General features: G+C 48.1%; 1 protein-coding gene across 8 annotated transcripts in view; it reads right to left on the reverse strand.

Annotated features, from left to right (window-relative positions):
- PLCH2 (phospholipase C eta 2) overlaps positions 1 to 18323 on the reverse strand; it is a 340028-nt gene that overhangs the window by 244958 nt on the left and 76747 nt on the right. The window contains exon 1 of one of the 8 annotated variants that reach the window (XM_029579071.1): positions 11919 to 12007. The exons of the other annotated variants lie outside the window; for them this stretch is intronic. Within the exon in view, the coding sequence (XP_029434931.1) occupies positions 11919 to 11982 (64 nt within the window). The 5' untranslated portion in view covers positions 11983 to 12007. Of the gene's footprint in view, positions 1 to 11918; positions 12008 to 18323 lie in introns of those variants that run through there. 8 annotated transcript variants of the gene reach the window in all.

Here is an 18323-nt window from a genome sequence, read left to right on the forward strand (position 1 = left end):
AGCAAGCCACAAGGGCAAGTACTAGCTGCAAAGGCTCCTGGCAAACTCCTCCTTTCTGCCCAGCCCTGGTAGCGTTCCATATTAAAAATCCACTGCTGCAACAAATTCCATGGGTTTGTTTCCCTTTCTGGCTTAGACTTGGGTGCACTCTCTAGCCAGTGCAATTCCACTCCCGTCTGACCGCCGGATCTTGATCTTGACCTGGACCCAACGCTGTTACTTGTTGAAGTTCCTTTGAGCCATAGCTCTCGCATACCCTGACCAGTACCTCACGCTCTCTCTCTCTCTCTTTCTATCCATCTATTTAGCTTTCTATCTTGAGTCCTCCAGTCATAGCAGTGCATGAGTGATGGTTGAGAGACCTCTTTAGCCTAGAAAGCAGTGGGAAAGGCAGAAAAGGGGTGATGACCAGAGCTAGGACAATGTCCACCTGGGCAATAGCACACACTGGGTGGACCAAATGGTCCTTATCTGCTGACCTGTACGAGGTTATTTTGTTAGCTCTTATCATAATTTGAACTGTAGAAAAACTGTCTCTTACAGTGTTTTATTTCATGAGCTTGTTTTACTTAGAAGATCAATTAATGCCATGTATTGTACGTTAAATATTGACAGGTCTGGCAGAGATTAACATAAACTTTCATCTGTATTACAAAAGATATCACAGTGATCCAAGCCATTTAAATAATTCATTTTTTTTTCATGCTAAGCTCATTCCCGAGCTACAGCATCAAGAATGAAGCTGCAGAAAAATAAGTACAATTGTTGGTCAGAGGCAACTAGAGGGGGCTGTCCAAGATCAGGTCTTCCATTCCCCATGCCAGCTGGGCTGGGGTTGCCATGGAGTCAGTATTCCCAGCCCCTGGTGGGGGAAGGAGTCTATCGTCACTCAATAGTGACCCCTACCGACTGGTCTTCGGATGCATGCATACCAAGCTCCGGAGGGAGCCATGACCTCTGGCTGCAGATCAAGGACCACCACTGCAATGGTCAAGACCAAATGGGGAGGGGGGGGGTATAAAATAGGGAAAAACACCCTGGGTGATTGCAAATGAAGCCTAACGACACCATAGCCCAATAGGGCTGCTTATGACCTCCCATAAAGGAGGTGTCTACCAGGCTGCTATTATTTACCCCCAGAAGAAAAGTTAGTTAAAGGGGATGATTGATCAATGGAATGTGTACATGGCCCAAATACTGGAAGGAGCAATAATGAGCATCACAGACGGCACAGAAAAGTCCATGCCCAGTCCTAATATATATACTGCATATGCGCTGAGAAGGACAATGGTGTATGAAATTGGTAGCACCGAGTGAGCCTGGAGTTTGGTTAGCAATAGCAATTGAAAAAAACAGTGCGTGTCATAGCGGGACGCACATATTCAAGACCGCAAATTGATATAAGTGCAGCAGGTGCTTGGCCTGAAGGGCTTACAGTCTGGCTATTACTCAGTGAGTCCATCCTGTCATAAAATAACTATTTGCCATTTGATGCCGGCTCCTCCGGTTCACTCCAAGGTCAGAAATCATAAGCCAGGTCTTTACATTTCTGGGATTTGGGGATAGGAGAAAAAAAAAGAAAGAATCCCGCACGCTCTCCCAAACCTGACAACTGTTACTGAGGCTACACAGCACGAACAAGCCCTCGTCCTGCTTATTCCTCTCACCTTGTGTGACCCCCTTTCATTTAAATAATAACGCTGGGTCAGCGAGCAAACGGCTGTAAGTCAATCCTGGCGCCAGTCCAGTTGAGGACAAGCCCAGAGCTGTATGTGATCTTGCCACAGATGGAGGGGGATCGATGAGCGAGGCTCAGACTAACATTCAGAGGACCCAGAGACTTCAGGACCCGTCGCATCAGTGTCCCTGTCCATCTCGCCGGCCTTATCAGGGCGCTGGCTTCCACCTGGAGGCTTTGACAGGGAAGCTGAAGACGCTCTCATGCAACGCGGCATCCGGGGAAAAGCAGCAGCACTAGGAGGGTGGAAATCCATCTCACTAGAAAATGGATACCGGCTCCCACTTTAATGCCCCCGTTCTGGGCTTACTTTATACAATCCCCAACTTTTCCACCTTCCCTTCCCCCCTCCCCCCCCCCCCCTCATGCCTCCAAAATGTACTGAACGAGGATGTGCAGCAGCAGCTGGGCAGAGAGAGGAAGGCTCCCTGACTTGCAGGAGGTTTCGCTCTCAGCAGCAGCAGCAGCAGCAGCAGCGCTTCTCATCCTCCTGCTCCTGGCTCTTCACCAGGGTAACCTGACTGCACGCCTGCATCCAAGGCAATCTGCTGCCTGAGGCCAGGGAAGAGATGCCCCCCCCCCCCCCCAAGGCACAGCTCAGATCATCAAGATGGGCGGGGGAAGGGGTCTCTTTGCCCAGTCTGGTCCTTTCGAGATTTCAAACGCGGTGGAAGGGGGAAAACAGGGGTCAGAGTTCCCAGAGGAGTGGCAGATAAGAGTTGCCAGTGATAACGTTTTGGGGAGCTGGCAACCCTGCCCCCCCCCCCACCCACCCCCAGCATTTCCCTCTGGAGAAGTGGGAGATGGGTGCACGGTGCTGTCTCTGGGCCAGTGCAAGGGCGTTAGGCACCCTAGGCAAGCTGGTGCCCCCCTCCCCCACCCTCATCACACACAATTAAAAATTCTGCATTTAGAATGATCAATGTTACATGAAGGAGGACATTGGGAGTACAAAGTGTCAAACCCCTGCAAAAAACTCACTCCGAATGCATCTGGGAATGGGCGGGCTTTGCACTCACAAAGGTGCGGGCTTTGCACTCAGAAAGCCCAGAGTAAACTGAAGTACAATTACAATATTTGGAAACCTCCCATATTACAAGAGCACTAACTGCCAGTCCTCAAACAGCAAAAATCCTAACTATGAAAAGGCAACACTGCAAAAATTACGCCAGGCCCTTAACACCAATACACCCCCTGTTAGGAAAACAGAACAAGCTGAGCTGCTAAAGATCCCTCCACAGAAACTACATGGCAGCAGCAGGAAGCTTCACCTCAGACCGACCCTCACCAAATACAGAATAAAGAGGCCAAATCGTATAAACAGAAACGATCTGGAAACCTCAGCAAGTCAGACTGTATGCAGAGCAATAATGGAAAACAGAAATGCCATTCCTCAAAACAATAAAATTAAGGAGTATATAAAGCATAAATCATAATAGTAAAAACATACTAATAAAAACAGTTACTGAATATAATTACAAACTCATAACAATTATAACACTTCCCAAAAATCAATAACATTTGAAGATAGCAGACATCAAATTACACCAAATAATTAAAACCGATAAGGCTAAAAAAATATTCTGCTTTCATACTTGGGAACTTTTGGTTTCCAATCACCCTGAGATTTCCATGGATTATGAAGGCAGGAGGGAGGGAGCAGGGAGGGTGACTTTTCTTCTCTTATACCCATACACACATATGTTCATGCTCTCCCTCTTACATACACACACACACACACACACACATGATCTCACACATTTTTCTTACACACAAACAGATGCTTTTACACATGCACACAGATGCTCTCATACATGACCTCTCTCACACACAGATGCTCTCATACATGATCTCTCTCACACACAGATGCTCCAAATTCTCTCTCTCTCTCTCACACACACACACACACACACACACAAACACACACACACATACACACAAACACATGCTCTCTCACCCTCATGCACATGCTTTCTATCAAAAACACCTATTCATATGCTCTCTCACAAACACACACACTCCCTTTACCTCACAGGTGCTTTTATTTTTTGGCTGCTGGCAGCTGCTGACCTTTTACTCTTTGGCCACTGCTAGGACCTCCTCTTCACTTTCAGCCACCAGTGGGTTGGGCTCCACCAGCAGCGTGCAGGGCCTCCTCTCTTTCTTCTTCTGCTGGTGGGTTGGGCTCCACAGGCGGCATGCGGGGCTTCCTTTTTTGGCCATCAGTGGGAGCGGGAATCCCACCGACGTGTAACTAAATTTGTATCTGGTGGTAAGGTGAGGCGGCCGCCAAGCGTTTTGAGGGCACTTCTCGGTACTCCGAAATTTTTCGTGCCTGAGGCACGGGGAAAGGAAATGAATTTTTGTTTATTTAATTTAAATTACAGAACCAGCCCTGATGAGGGATGATGAAAATCAGGACCAGCCACCTCAGTCCTTCAGGACCTGGAAGTCATCTGGTAGCCCGACATATGGTTCCCGAGGCGGAGTGAGGAATCTTCCTGCTTTTCCTGACCAAAGCATAAATGTGGCGGTGGGGGAGGGGAGGAGCTCCGGTTCCTCTCGCTCTCCCCCTGTCCGTCTCTTTCTGCCCTCCTGTTTCCTCATTTGTCTGTTTCTCTGTAAATAAAACTGAAGCCTATCATCTAAGAAGGGTCCCGTGCCGCTGCTTCTCTGTATCCCTCGCAGTTACATTGTTGCAGTTACATTGTTACAGTTACAGAAGTGCTACATTGTCACAAGGCTGAGAGAAGGCCCGAGGATCTGGCTGGATTGAACACCTAGCAGTCCTCCTTCTCTCTCTCTCTACCTGGTGAAGCTTTGCACAGTTTACCACCCACCTTGGGCTACATTCCTGAAAGGCCTGGCTCCATGATCTTGGCAAGCCATGAGCAGCTGCCCGTCTGACATCATCGACATGCATGGACCTCACCCCGTTCCCGCTTGCAGACGCGGCTAAGTGTGGCAATCCCGCACTATGAGGGCCGCACACTGACTGGCAGACTGGTAACTTTATTTATACCCCTCTCTAGGCATTCAAGGATAGTGATGGAAATACATAACAGCAACTGAAATAACTTCCCTGAATGCAAGCCTGCCTATGGTTTTTTTTTTTTTTTTATTTGTAAAATTTTTTATTAAAGCGAAAGAACAGGTGTAACAAACCATAGAGAATAGCAACAGAACAGCAAAACTCAGTCCAATAGTGCCATATAAACAAGTAGAAAACCTTGCCCGTGAGGTATGAGATGAGCCTGAACGGTGTATCCCAATCTTATCAAGTCCAAGGTACACTTACAGTAACCAAAATGTAATGTGGCACAGCAGCCTCCGTGGAGCAAGCAGTGTGAACGTGGAGAAGACTCGCATGGCCGTAAGAGCGAGGGAAGCACTGAAGGTCACACAGAGGGAGAGAGGTGACAGAAACACACAGGAACCCCTCTCGGTGGGGCCGCTCCAGTACAGGAGAGAGGAGACGGGAGAAGCTGGTGTGGTGCAGGCGGCTATAGTTGGTTAGTTACCTTGGCTGCCACACGTGGCTGCTCCCAACACTCAGTGGGGTCATCTCCAATGGTCAGGACTCGCTTTTTCCCGGTCTCACTCAGCCTGGGGATCAAGCAGAGGCTGGAAAGACTCAAAAGGAGCAGGAAGAGGAGACGGTGATGTGCGTGATATGGGGGTCGATTTTAAAAGTGTTGCTCGTGCTAAAATGCCCACCTATGTGCGTACGTAGGCCGCACGTGAACAACACAGATTTTAAAAGCCGTGATCTATTTGCATGTATGTGTGTGCCTGAGCAAATAAATATTCGGAGGCACGGGCATCCCGGGACATGGCCAACTGCTATGGGCGTAACTTCATAGTTTAAAATCGGAGGCCTCGGCGCATGGCGGCTCGTTAGCCACGTAACTTTACTGCCGCTCCTGATGAGGAGCGGGTCTGCAGATTTCACGTTTTAGGGCTTATAGGAAAGGGTGAGGGAACCGGGTCAATGCGAGGGGGGGCATAAGGAATGAAGAACCAGGGGGGTCTGGATGACCTCGAGAACTGACTGAGCAAACTGGTGGACTAACTGGAAAAACTGGGAATGTCCCTCGCGTGAGCAGGTTTAAAAATCCGCTTACACGCGTGCGTAAAAGCCGGCACAGGCCTATGGAAGATAAGCTCGAGTAACCTCTTAAAACTAGGAGCATACTTGTGTGCGTAGGTGTATTTTAAATTTTTTTTTTTTACCTGTCCTTTTATTAATAATTTCATTTTGTTTAAATATCTTATTGTATTTTAACTACCAGAATTTATTGTTGCTTTTATGATTCTATGATGTGAACCGTTGTGATGTTTCTTGCGAATGACGGTACACAAAATTTTTAAATAAATAAATATATAAGCGTGCGCATGATTTAAAATCCCAGCACATCTCCGCTTGCGGGTTGGTAACCGCGTGCGCGTGGGTGCACACGCGCGCTCGTTTTAAAACTAACCAGCGTGTGCGCGCTGCACAGAGCGAGGCCGGGCTATCTGCGTCCCTGCGTGCTGCCGAAATTCTAGGGCTCGCACTGTGGCGAGGAAGGAGAGGCGCATGCGTGACTGCAGCGCGCAATGTGCTCAGAGAGAAGCTGCTGTGTCAGGCAGCCCCGTCACTGCGAGGAGCTGGACAAGAGAGCCCCTGACGCGGCCCTGGAAGAATCCGAGCATCAGGCTCTTGCGGTGACATTTCCATGGCACAACAGATCAGGTCTGATGGCACCGCTGCTTGGGAAACAGCGCCCCGGAAGAGAGGAGGCACAGGGAACATGACAGGGACGGTCAGAGATATAAATCAGGTACAAGAGGGGAACCATTTTCAGAAACTGGGTCACAGTATGAGCAATGTCAGAAAATGTTTCTTCACTGAAAGGATGACTCCCAGTGGAGGTGTGGGGGGGGGGAGACAAACCAGTAAGAGAATTCAAGAAAGCCTGCGAGAAACACAGAGGGCATCTGGTGGTGAAGAAGTGAGGGGAAAGCCAGAGATCTCCTGGGTTCTGTAGCGCTGCACCAGCTGGGCAGACCCGATGGGTCTAACAGTATTTATCTACTGTCAGGAACAGGGCTGGGAGGTTGCAATAGTACAAACAACCCCTCCTCCTTCCTCTTCTCGCCAGCAAAGGGAGAGGTGATAAGGATAGGGAAGCATGACCTCGTGATACCCAGGGACCATGGGGCGGCCACAACTCCCCAGAAACCACCCAGATACTGCCCAGCAAGGCTGTGATGTTCAGCTATCAGCCTCACTAGAAGTTTTGGCAGCTGTCTGGATTGCTGGTAGGACACGGTGAGATGGGGGATGGGCATTGGATTAAGCGTGCGGTCTTCTGATGTCATCAGCCCAGGATGACAGAGGCTGACGGAGGACCACAAAAGCTAAGGAGCAAACATCCTGCAAGCAGTCAAGCTCCTGTGACCGACAGCTGTGGACAGGAAGAGCTGGGCAGACTGGATGGGCCACTTGGTCTTTTTCTGCCTTCACCTGCTCTGGCTAACTGAGAACGATATATATATGCCTCGGTGTGCGGTCTAGTGGAGTCTTATTCATCTGCAACCTCCAGCAAACCAACCCAGGCACAGAAACGAAGACAAAAACCTTGATCACGACTGTCACATTTCACATATTCAGCACAAACAAAAAAAAAAATGACGGCATTGGAGAAATAGGGCAGATTCACTGCTGTTCATTAATTCAGGCAGCAGAGGAGGCATAAGGGCCGGTGACAGAGCAGTGGCAGGGAATGAACGAGGCGGCTTTTAAGAAGCCACATCATTAAAATGTTCCAGGGCAGGATTCGTCCTGCGAGTCATTCCCAAGCATTCCCACTGCAACCTCCCATGAAAAATCAGCTGCCAGTGCTAGGCAAGCCCATTGCATGACTTGGCACATATCAGGCTGGTGGCTGGGAGCCCCATTTGCCATTTCAGCAAGCACAGGTAAGGCTATGGCCCAGGTGCACGGGTCTGAACAGTAGGTATATGCCAACCGGTTCTATGTGGAAGGGCGCCGAGCTGAGCTCTCTTGCTCTCTTTCCTTCTCCCTCCCTCTCTCTCCTGCTTTTTCACCTCAGCCTGTTTGCTGTTTTTAGGTCGTGCCACAATACAAAAGTTTCAAAAATATGATAATCCCTGGTTGCAAAATCAGAGGCGCTCTGCTGGCGCCGGCATATAAAAATAAGTTTAAATTTGAACAAAATGAAAAAAAAAACTTCACTTGTGAAATATGTACATCTATAACATGCCCCTTCCGGGCTACCCAGTGCATCTGAAGAGAGACACTGCTCCTGCCCATTTGCACATTTCGAAGGCAGTGTGAATTATGCATGAAGCAGTATGTGAAACGGCACAGGCACACCCTGCCTAGGTGATAGAATTTCAGTGAAAGTACACCCTGTTACAGAAAACCCTCCCCGGAATAATTCACTTCAATAAACAGAGTCACCTACTTGCTAGAACCTTTGAAGTGCCGGGACCTCTGGAGCGGAAGGGGCGCCCGGTTCTGGAGAGCTGTCAGTACACAAGGCAGAATTCATCTTCTCTTACTCAGACACTTGATGGAATTATTAAGATGTGCAATGTGTTCCCGGCGAGTAGTTTTACAGCTCTAAGGTAACAATGTCCTCAGCTTTTACAAAGCAACATTAAAACCTTCAGGGATGCAATCACTAAGGACCTCTTCCTCCTTGCCTAGACACAGAATGCAAAAAAAAAAAAAAAAAAATACCCTAAGTGGATTTTGTCTTAAGAGCTTGATCCATCCAGAGGCTGTGTGCCCTTAAGGTCTCCAGCATGGAAGTCATTCTCACCCCACCCTAGATGCCAGCTCTGTGGGTGCAGTGGCCGCTGGGAACCTCTGTGTCCAGGGAGGGCTAAAATCTGTGTTGAATTAAGCGCAATCCTTTTTGAAAAGTTGGCGGCTACGCCTACAGCGCAAACGCCTGTTTAAAACATAAGAGGGTTGGTGGCGACCTCTCTCATTGTATCCTTGTCGCAAGGGGACGCCACAGAACTCACAGACTTTGTAAAGCATCTGCCAGGAGCCGTGATGACGTAAAATAAATAAATAAATAAAATCTACTATGGTGCCTTTTACGGGCTGAGACCACCTCATATCGCACGGGCCACCTCGGCCGGAATTTAAACCACTGACCTGGAGACCAAAGGGTCTGGAGTGCTGGGATTATTGCCCTGAGCCACGGTCGTGGTGGTGGTGGCAGCGAGGAAAGGGAAGGGTCAAAGAAGATTCCCTGAAGCAAAAGCCCATGTTACCTAGAAATCATCATAACTCTGCCGCAGATTCCTCTACTTTATAGCTCTGAAGACACCCGCTGGTAGATGCGGACAGACAGACCACAAGCAGAGACAGAACGCCCCCTGCTCTCATAACCACGTTGTGTTTGACACGTTGAAGCTGGCAAACCACCTTCTAGGAATCTGCTCTTCTAAGCCAGGATGAAGAAGAAGGCGGCGGGCGTACGGACGATGTCTGAAAGTGGATGAAAATAGATTTCCTTTTTTCCCCCGTTAAATGCAATCAGAACCCTGGAAGGCAAGGACCGACGCGCAGTGACTTATAAGTATTCATGAGGTATCGTGGTTTGTGGCATAAAGCACAGCCTGAGGGGGAGGGGGAGGGGAGGCGGGTCTTAATAATGGAAAAATGCCACTGGATATTTTTTAATATTATTATTGTTATTTGATTTTAAAGCTTTATGGTGGACACGGTGGTGCCAGCGCTGGGCCCTACAAGAGCAAGACATCAACCAAGCACGGTGCAGCAATCGTCCACCGGCTTGCGAGGCGAGGTGGGGTAATGGAGAGACCGAAGAACGGCGCACAGCCGGATCGATCCGAAGAAGCCGATCCCGCGCCATGAGAACGGAGCTGCGGTTCTGAATTCCCTGAACGAAATCAGGCTTGGGCCTGCTCGGTGGCAGGGCCGCTTGTCCAGCACACGGAGGACCTGGGTTAGGTCTTCTGTGTTCCGGATCAGCCGAGTCTGGAGATGCTGCAAAAGGCAGGGGAGGGAGCCTCGTTCATCACTCAGCGGCGACACCTACTGGCCTAGGATGCATGCTTAAGCTGCCTCCACAGGGAGCTGCAGTCTTTGACGGTCACTGAATGAAGGCCCGTAGCCCTGTAGCCCAACGGGAGCTGGTTACACCTGAGCTGGCAGCTCAAAAGCAGCAGAAGAAAAATGCCAAGCCAAAAAAAAAAAAGCAATTAAAAAATAAAAGATATAAGACCCACACTGCCATGCATGCAATGAGGCAAAGCCAGGACTGGATGAGAGATTGTGTGTCTGAGGTGGCAGCCCAGGAAGGTAACCGTCTTTCTCGCGCTGCTGGGTCACACAAGCCGGGTCACTCGAGTCTGCAGAGCATTCTGAACCCAGGTCTCAGCTTTGTGAAAGCGGAAAGCAATAAGGCACCGAGGCAGCTCCTGAATATCCTCAGAGTGCCAGCTGTGCCAGTGCGGCACTGGATCAGATCCGAGTGCTGTCAGCTGCCTGGGAAAAAAAAAGAGATTATTACTGTATATGCACTGCAAAATTCTGCCCTGGGGTGCCTTCCCGCTTTCCTTACAAAAACAAAACAAAAACAAAAAAAAATCCCCAAGAATTTCTGAAGCAGCGGTGACAGGAAGTTAGAGCTGAACGCCGGTCGCCTTTGTATTGGCAGAACGCGGAGCTTATTCCACGCAGCACGCCGGGACGGTGGAACGGACTTACTGGCTAACTGGCCTCGCTCCCCGTGGTGCTTTGCAGAGCTGGAATCCGACAGGCAGGCCGGGTCAGATCAAGATCCGTCCAGCCCAGCATCCTGTCTCCGACAGTGGCCAGTCCAGGTCGCACGTACCTGGCAAATCCCACTCCTGTTACTCACTCCCAGGGACAGGAATCGCTTTCTTGTGATTGGAAGCCATGGGCTCGGAGGGTTAAGTGATGAAGGCCGTCCCTGTCTGGCAGATAAAATGGGGTCTTGGTGCCGCCCTTTGCTTGGTGCTAGGGCTCTGCTAGGACTATCAGTCAGAATCAGGCAAATTGGAGCAGGGGAAGGGCAAGCAAAAATAAACACCAAGGACAGGTGAATGATCAGTTTTTCTTTGTTTTACAAAGGTGATAGGGACTGGCATTAGTGACGGTAAAGCGTCATCCCACAGTCCAGGAGCACAACCCTTACTGCTTTTCTTCCTGAAACCCCACAGCCTGTTCCTGACATGGAACTGAGGGAGTGCAGGGGGGAAAGGGGTTACTGCCCACCCTTTCCAATCATTTTTTGCCAAAATAAATCCAGCAAGGCAGGTGAACGTCTTCCACAGATGGCTCGGGACCGGCAGCGCCGTGCAGGAACTCACCGATATCCACCAGCGGGCGCCGATGCACAGATGTCGCACCGTTAACGCAATTTAAAAAAAAAACTTAACCTCAAATGCGATCGAGTGGCAGTGAATAGAGGTGGCGAACCAGGGCTGAAGTCTGCGCTCCCCAGTGGTTTCCGAAAAACCCAACAACTGTGCTCGGGGGCCCGATTCACTGAGGCTCTTTCCGCACTCTGTGTCTAACGGCAGGGGGGGTAGGAAAGGAAGCCCTTCAGGGCCGACAGGGTCTTTCCATCTTCTCCTTCGCTTGGCAGGTTTCCTCGTGTGGACGCAGCGGTGTCACTTTTTACCGTTTACCCGCCCTTCCTATTAGCTGCTCGGGCCCTGTGCTCGCTGTGATCCTCCGCCCGACTCTGCACGGCGCCGCTTCTCTCCCAGGATTTGCCTCGTCTTACGACCTCAGAAGCTCAAGAAGCGAGACGCCCCGTGGGCCAGCCCCTCCGGAGCTCGGGATGCCGCGGAGGTGGCACTCACAGCTCCCTGAGGGAGTCCCGGGTCACTGTGCAGTGGGGGGACACCCAGTGGCCCAGATGTGGGGGTTCTGGAAGGAGCCCTGGGGTGCGGCCCCCTGGGCCACGGAGCGTCGGCACAGCCACCGGGCTAGAAAGGAGCGATGCCGGATTCCAGCCCTGGTCCCGACTGAGCCGGAAACTCTGGGGAGCTGGAGGAAAGTGCCGGAATAACCCACCCCAAAAAAAAAAAAAGAAAGCGAAGTCAATGTCGGCGAAGTCGTTTCCGATGGTTTAGTGACCTGCGGCGGTGCTTTACTTACTCAGATCCTTCCGAGGAAAGGCTGCCGTCTGATTAAAACGAGTCCCTGGGCTGTGTTCGCACATCCCGTTGTTGTGTACCAGTGGAAGTGCTTCACGTTACGGAAAGCAGCAGGTGACAGCCAGAGCACGCTATTAATAGACAGGAAAAGAAACCTGACTTCCAGGAGGAGAGGACGAGCTGGCACCTCCTGGGGGTTCTAATCCCAGCCGCTGGCCGGGACTGTCTTCTGAAAGGAGCGACCACGCCGAGCCCCGTGCCTGGAGAGGGCCCCGGTGGCGCCCTCCTCGCGCAGCCCCTAAAGGTGACCCCCCTGTGTCACAGGCTCCTCCTCCTTCCTTACCACGGCTCTCTCTCAAAAAAATGGGGAGCAGCTTCTGGGGCCGACTGGGGCTGCAGGTTGTGGGGGAGCTTTTGGGGTGGAGGACGAGCCCTGTCGTCACAATGCTGATCGTTTCAGAGCGGGGCTGGACAAACGCGGTGATGCCGAGAAGCATTAAGGTACAGCGAGCCCCCCCTCCCCCGGAGCGTTTCAGGCCGCGCTCGGCCGAGCGCACTCTTTTATCCGCAGCTGGACGCGCGTTTTCGACACGCACTACCCCCCTTATACAGAATGAGGTTTAGCTCGTTGAAAATGTGCATCCAACCCCCCCCCCCCCAAAAAAAAACCTAATAGCGCTCATTACATGCAAATGTATGATGATGAGGCTATCAGTCATTCACCTGGGACACTGAAAAAAAAAAAATGTGCGGCCGATCCGAACTTCTCACGCTCAGAAATAAGGGCAGGCGCTGAATTCTGAGCAGCCTGAAAAAGTGTACAGAAAAGCAGAAAAATACGGCTTTTGTCTACATCCTCCAACTTAATATTGTGGCAACATTAAGTTGGAGGAACCAAAAGGTAATAAATAAATAAATAAATAAATAAATAAATAAAAGATTAGGAGTCATCTGGTGACAAAATCGGCAACCCCGGACCTCATGCAATGCCCCCAGGCAAAGAAATCAGACTTCATGTGCATCGAAGACATAGTCCGAGGGCACTGGGGGGGCATCGACGAAAACCGGAGGAGGCCACGCCTTGGAGCCGACAAGCGGACGGTGCAGGGCGGCCCAGAACAGACCACAAAAAAAAGGTAAAATATCTTACCGTGCCACCCCCACTGACTGGGGGGGGGGGAGGGGGGAACCAAGGAAGGGGGACCCCACGCGAAAGCAGCGGGAAAAAAAAATCGCAAGAAAAGGAAGAGCTTTGAGGTCAGAGCAGAGCTCCAGCACCGCGGAAAGCGAGAGACCGAAGTGGACGACCCCCGCGTGGACGGTGGCAGCCTGGGCGTGCTCAGTGCGCCAGTCAAGGTTTCTAGAAGCTTTCCCTGCCGGGCTCCGTCTGATGACGTCACCCCAGGGCGTGAGGACCACCATCCCGCCCGCCCATTCTCTTAACCCCTGGACAGCCGACCTCTCCCGGGCGCCCGCTGCCAAGGGACGCGTAATCAACCCTAGCAACGTGACCCCTAATTTAAATATTACGTGGCGCCCCCAGAAGAGGTGCTTGGGGCGTGCGTTAGGAAAGCGAATGCCGAACTCTCAGCGCCCGCTTTCGGCGGTTTTTTGTTTTTTTTTTTTGCATCGGCCCCAAAGAACCTAAGGTTCTGTTCTTGTGGTATTTCCATCAGAGTCTCAGCTAAGCTTGAGGCAACCTGGATAAAAATAATTTAAAAAAGGAAACGTGGTTTAGGAATAAGACAAAGAGCGGCTGGAGATGACAGGGTAGGGCAGGTGATGGCGCTGGGTTAAAAATGCCTGGCAAGGAGCACTTTTGTAATCGCTGAACGGGATCAGGCATGGTGTCCCCTCCATGCTCTGCAGAAAACCTCCCCTCTCAGTACATTCCCCAGTCACTTTGCGCAGAGTTGTAAATTGTATTTAGTAGTCTCAACAATGCTTCTAATTTGTTTCTAAATGTTGTCAGTTTAAGCTTGTTAAATGCAAAGGGAAGCTCGCTACACAGTAAAAACGTAGAGGCAAAGCACAAGGAGACTGCAGCGAATATTAATGAGCCCGCCTCACAAAAGGGATTTTGCCAGATTCTGCTGAAAATAAAAGGCGAAATAAAGCAGATTTCCAGGGCTGAAGGTACTTCTTAGCAGGGATGTGCACTTGCTTGAAACAAAAGTGCAAAACGAGATGAATGAGCAGTTTTTGTTTTGTTTCAAACAAAAATTTGAGTGCTTTTTTTTTGTTTTGGGCAAACAGCGGGCAACTACTAGCAAACAGCAAGCATTGGGGGCCGATTCAATACCGTTCACAGCGGCCAGCACACGGCTTAGCATGCGACTGGACGCGCATTTTGGATGCAATACGGGGATCAGCACGTTCAAAACGCGCGTCCACATCACCGCGTAGTTAATAGCGCTTGTCACATGTAAATTCCATGTAGATGAAGCTATTAGCAGCTAATCCCCACAATGCAAAAAATTTCCCGTGCAGCCAATGCGCCTACTGCAACGCAGCAAATTTTACATAAGCCCGGGGATGGCGTAGAGGTATGCCATGCTCGAGGGAACATTGAAAAAAAAGTACTAAGTAGGAGGAAACAAATAAAAATGTAATTAAAAAAAAACTTTTTGAAAAAAAAAAAATTCTTGACGCCCAATTCACACACACAAGATCCACGGTCCAGGCCATGTATCTCGTGCGTTTCTATGCCGGTAGTGGGAGAAAATGGACATTCATAGATTGAGCGTCCGTTTTCTCAATCTGCTTGACAGCCACCTGATGCCGAGGAGGCGCTAGGGATGCCACAAATGTTCCCAAGCGCCTCCTTTTTAGCGTGACCCCATTTAAATATTGCATTGCGCGCCCAGGAGAGGTGGCTGGGCGTGTGTTAGGAAATCAGCCGCTCAACACCGAGCGCCCATTTCCTGCACACGAATATTGCATCGGCCCCATTATTTGCAGTGTGCACTATTATTCCCCCCCCCCCCAAAAAAAAATTAGAAAAAAACTCCCTCCAAATTAAAACCCCCCAAAACAGAAAAATGAATACAAAATCCTGAAAAGCAAATTAACAAAATGAATTTAAAAAAAAACAAACCTGCCTGCACATACTTACTCCTTAGGCTCAGAGTATCACAATGGGAGTGCCATCTACGCAAGCAGTGAGCTACATTTTAATTTTGGCACTGCAAAAAGGATTGCCACAAATTCTCCTTTTTGCTGAGGGTCAAAGGTTGAAGGCTTTATGATAGAACTGAAACAGTTAAGTTTTGTATACAGCTGTGCATGACTGCCATTCTTTTCACCTTCCTCGTTTCTTTTCTTCATGGGTATTGTTATGTGTTTAGGACCTTAACCAGCAGACTGTTTTTCAACACTGGTTTGAAAAGTTACAAAGCTCCTCTTCATCCACTACCATGTTGATTTACGAAGGTGGACAACTACTGGCAAGAGTGAAGATTAACTTATGCAGTGGTCTTTTTTAAACACTTGGCCTCTAGTTCTCATTCATGACTGGAAAAGAGCCTTTCCAAACAAAAGGCCTATTGGAATCTCCTATGGTTTGTATATCATTGTTGTTTGTCTTTGTCCTGAGTCTTTTTCTTTTATTGTTTATTACATTCTGGTTTTATGATGGTTTAAATTTTTTTTATTGTATTATTTATTGCTCTGTTGACTATTGATTGCATTTTTATTATTTGTGTTGTACACCGCCTCAGGTGCTCCCTTTGTAGACCATGGAGGAAATCTAGAAATCTTTTTAAATAGATAACAATTATTAATACTCATATGATGAAAGCAAAGATAAAAACCCCCAGGTGCCACAGCCAGCAAGACAAAGGAGGATGACTGAACTGAAGTGGAAGTAGGCTACTCCTGGGAGTGGCACCATTTTATTGAAGCAACATGAGAATTATTCAGAAGATGTTGAGGGTCCAATGTCCTTACAGGACCAAGCAAGCCTCTACTTCACATGTGACTTCCCTGGAAGGGATCCATGTGGTCACCAATGTTCTTGCCCATAACCAAATCTTTGGTTACACTCTTATGAGCTGACTTTACGAGGAATCCAGTTTCTCCAGAACCAATCCCAGTTGCACTGCTTCTGGTTTGATCCACAGCTGCTGCATGGCGAGATGGCTTATTTTCCCAGTGGCGGGCATCATTAAAAAGATAATAACTGGAAATGTTGAAACCATGCTTTCTTTGGATCTTGACTCAATGCCTGAAGACATTTCCTAGGTGTCGATCAGTTTACCTTGCTAGGCCTCAGATAAATATTTAATTGAAATTTAACACATGAGTTATTGCAAGGCAATTAAAAAGTAATGTATTATTAAGTATTAATTAACGCCCTGTTAAACAAATTGTTGGAGACTTCACTGGTAACATGCAATAACTGGCTAAATGCTAATTACACAGTTATTATACATTTAATTTTAGCTATTGACAAATTAATTATCAATAAGCTGTTATAGAACAGTAAGCAAGCATGTTTATTGCATTTTAATTGTTGCAATCACTAATATACGGGCCGATACAGTACAGTGCGCTCCAGTGGACTATTGGAATCTCCTATGGTTTGTATATCATAGTGGAGTGCACGGTTAGCCCGCGTTTGGACATGCATTTTCGACGCGCTGTCTTTACCCCTTATATAGTAACAGGTAATAGCGCGTCGAAAACGTGCGTCCAACCCCCCCCAAACTAATAGCGCCCGCAATATGCAAATGCATGTTGATGGCCCTATTAGTTATTCCCGCGCAATCCAGAAAGCAAAATGTGCAGCGAAGCCGCACATTTTACTTTCTGCCAGCACTGGGGAAGTGTACAGAAAAGTAGAAAAAACTGCTTTTCTGTACACCCTCCGACTTAATATCATAGTGATATTATGTCAGAGGCCACCCCCCCCCCAAAAAAAATTTCAAATCGGCTCATGGCCCGCAGGTCGGAAGACGGACGCTCAATTATGCCGGGGTCCGTTTTCCAAACCCATGGCTGTCAGCAGGTTTGAGAACCGAAGCCGGTAAAATTGAGCGTCGGCTGTCAAACTCGCTGACAGCCGCCGCTCCTGTCAAAAAAAAAGGCGCTAGGGACGCACTAGTGTCCCTAGCGCCTCTTTTTACCACGGGCCCTCATTTGCATACTAAATCGCGCGCACAGGAGAGCGGGCGCTTGCCTCGGAGCGCCGGCTCTCCCGCGGGTTTTACTGTATCGGCCTGATAGTAAATACTGATACCTAAAGAAAAAATGTAATGGTAATAAATATTTTTTTTATAACCAAATGCCTTTTTTATTTTTGGCCTTCCAAGCTTCCAATGTCTTTTATCTATTTTATGATATGCTGAGATTATTACTATTATTATTATTGTACTAAATCTGACTTTAGCCCTTCTGCACATCTCCGAACTAATGGGTGTTTTACTTTCTTTGTTACCAGGGGCATTTCATTCAATAGTTAATGGAAATGTTGATGTAGCTAGGAGTCTCTTTCATTCAATATTTAAAGGGGAAAAAAAAAGGTTCACCTTTGGTTCAAAAGAACAAAACTTCCCTAAATTTTGCAGATCCATCAAACTGGTATATAATTTAAAAAAAAAAAAAATCCAAATATGCAACAAAATTTGCTTTGTGTCTTCAAGAAATCCATAAAATCACCTCAGATTTTCCAAAGATCTGTATTGGATTTTAATTCCCAGATCTGCTCAGGAGAAAAAGCTGACTGATTTTCCTGGGAGAATCTGGGTACAATCAAAAATCTCTGTCATAATCAAGCCAAGCCAAAATTCTAAGAGCCAACAAACACACAATATCCCTGTCAGTAGAAAACCACTTATGAATTAAGTCAGATAAATGCCTAATAAAAGCGGAGGGATAAGATCCACAAGCATTGGATAAATAAAAAGATAGGCATATATATCTAATCAAGCCAGAACTCTAGCAAGTCAAAACCAATATTTTAGTTCCAGAGAGAAACGTCCTCAGGGTCGTCTCAGTGTCAGACTCTTGCCTTGATTAAATATGAAAATCAACGGGGCCATTAAATATTTCATTTAATTTTTAATTTAAAATTTAATATATTTGGCATTGGGCATTAGTTTTTTAGATCATTCATATCCAATGACTTTTTTTTTTTTAAGCATCGGATGCACTGACGATCTCTTAAGAGTAGGTGGAATCATATCAATGTCTAAACAAATAATCAGCATGGTCATTAAAGGTTTAGCCAAACCCAATTCCTAATCCTTAATCAAAAAGGAAGGCATTGGATCAAGGTTGGATGTAGAATTACTAGTGGCCAACACATTTTCCATACTTATAATCACAAACGGGTTGAAGGCTTTCCATGTAGACCGATATTAGTCTTGCCCAATTCTAAAGAAGAGACTTTGTCATGGTAACACGA

This window comes from Rhinatrema bivittatum, chromosome 15 (genome assembly GCF_901001135.1).
Source record: "Rhinatrema bivittatum chromosome 15, aRhiBiv1.1, whole genome shotgun sequence".
In the NCBI taxonomy this organism is placed as follows: domain Eukaryota; kingdom Metazoa; phylum Chordata; class Amphibia; order Gymnophiona; family Rhinatrematidae; genus Rhinatrema; species Rhinatrema bivittatum.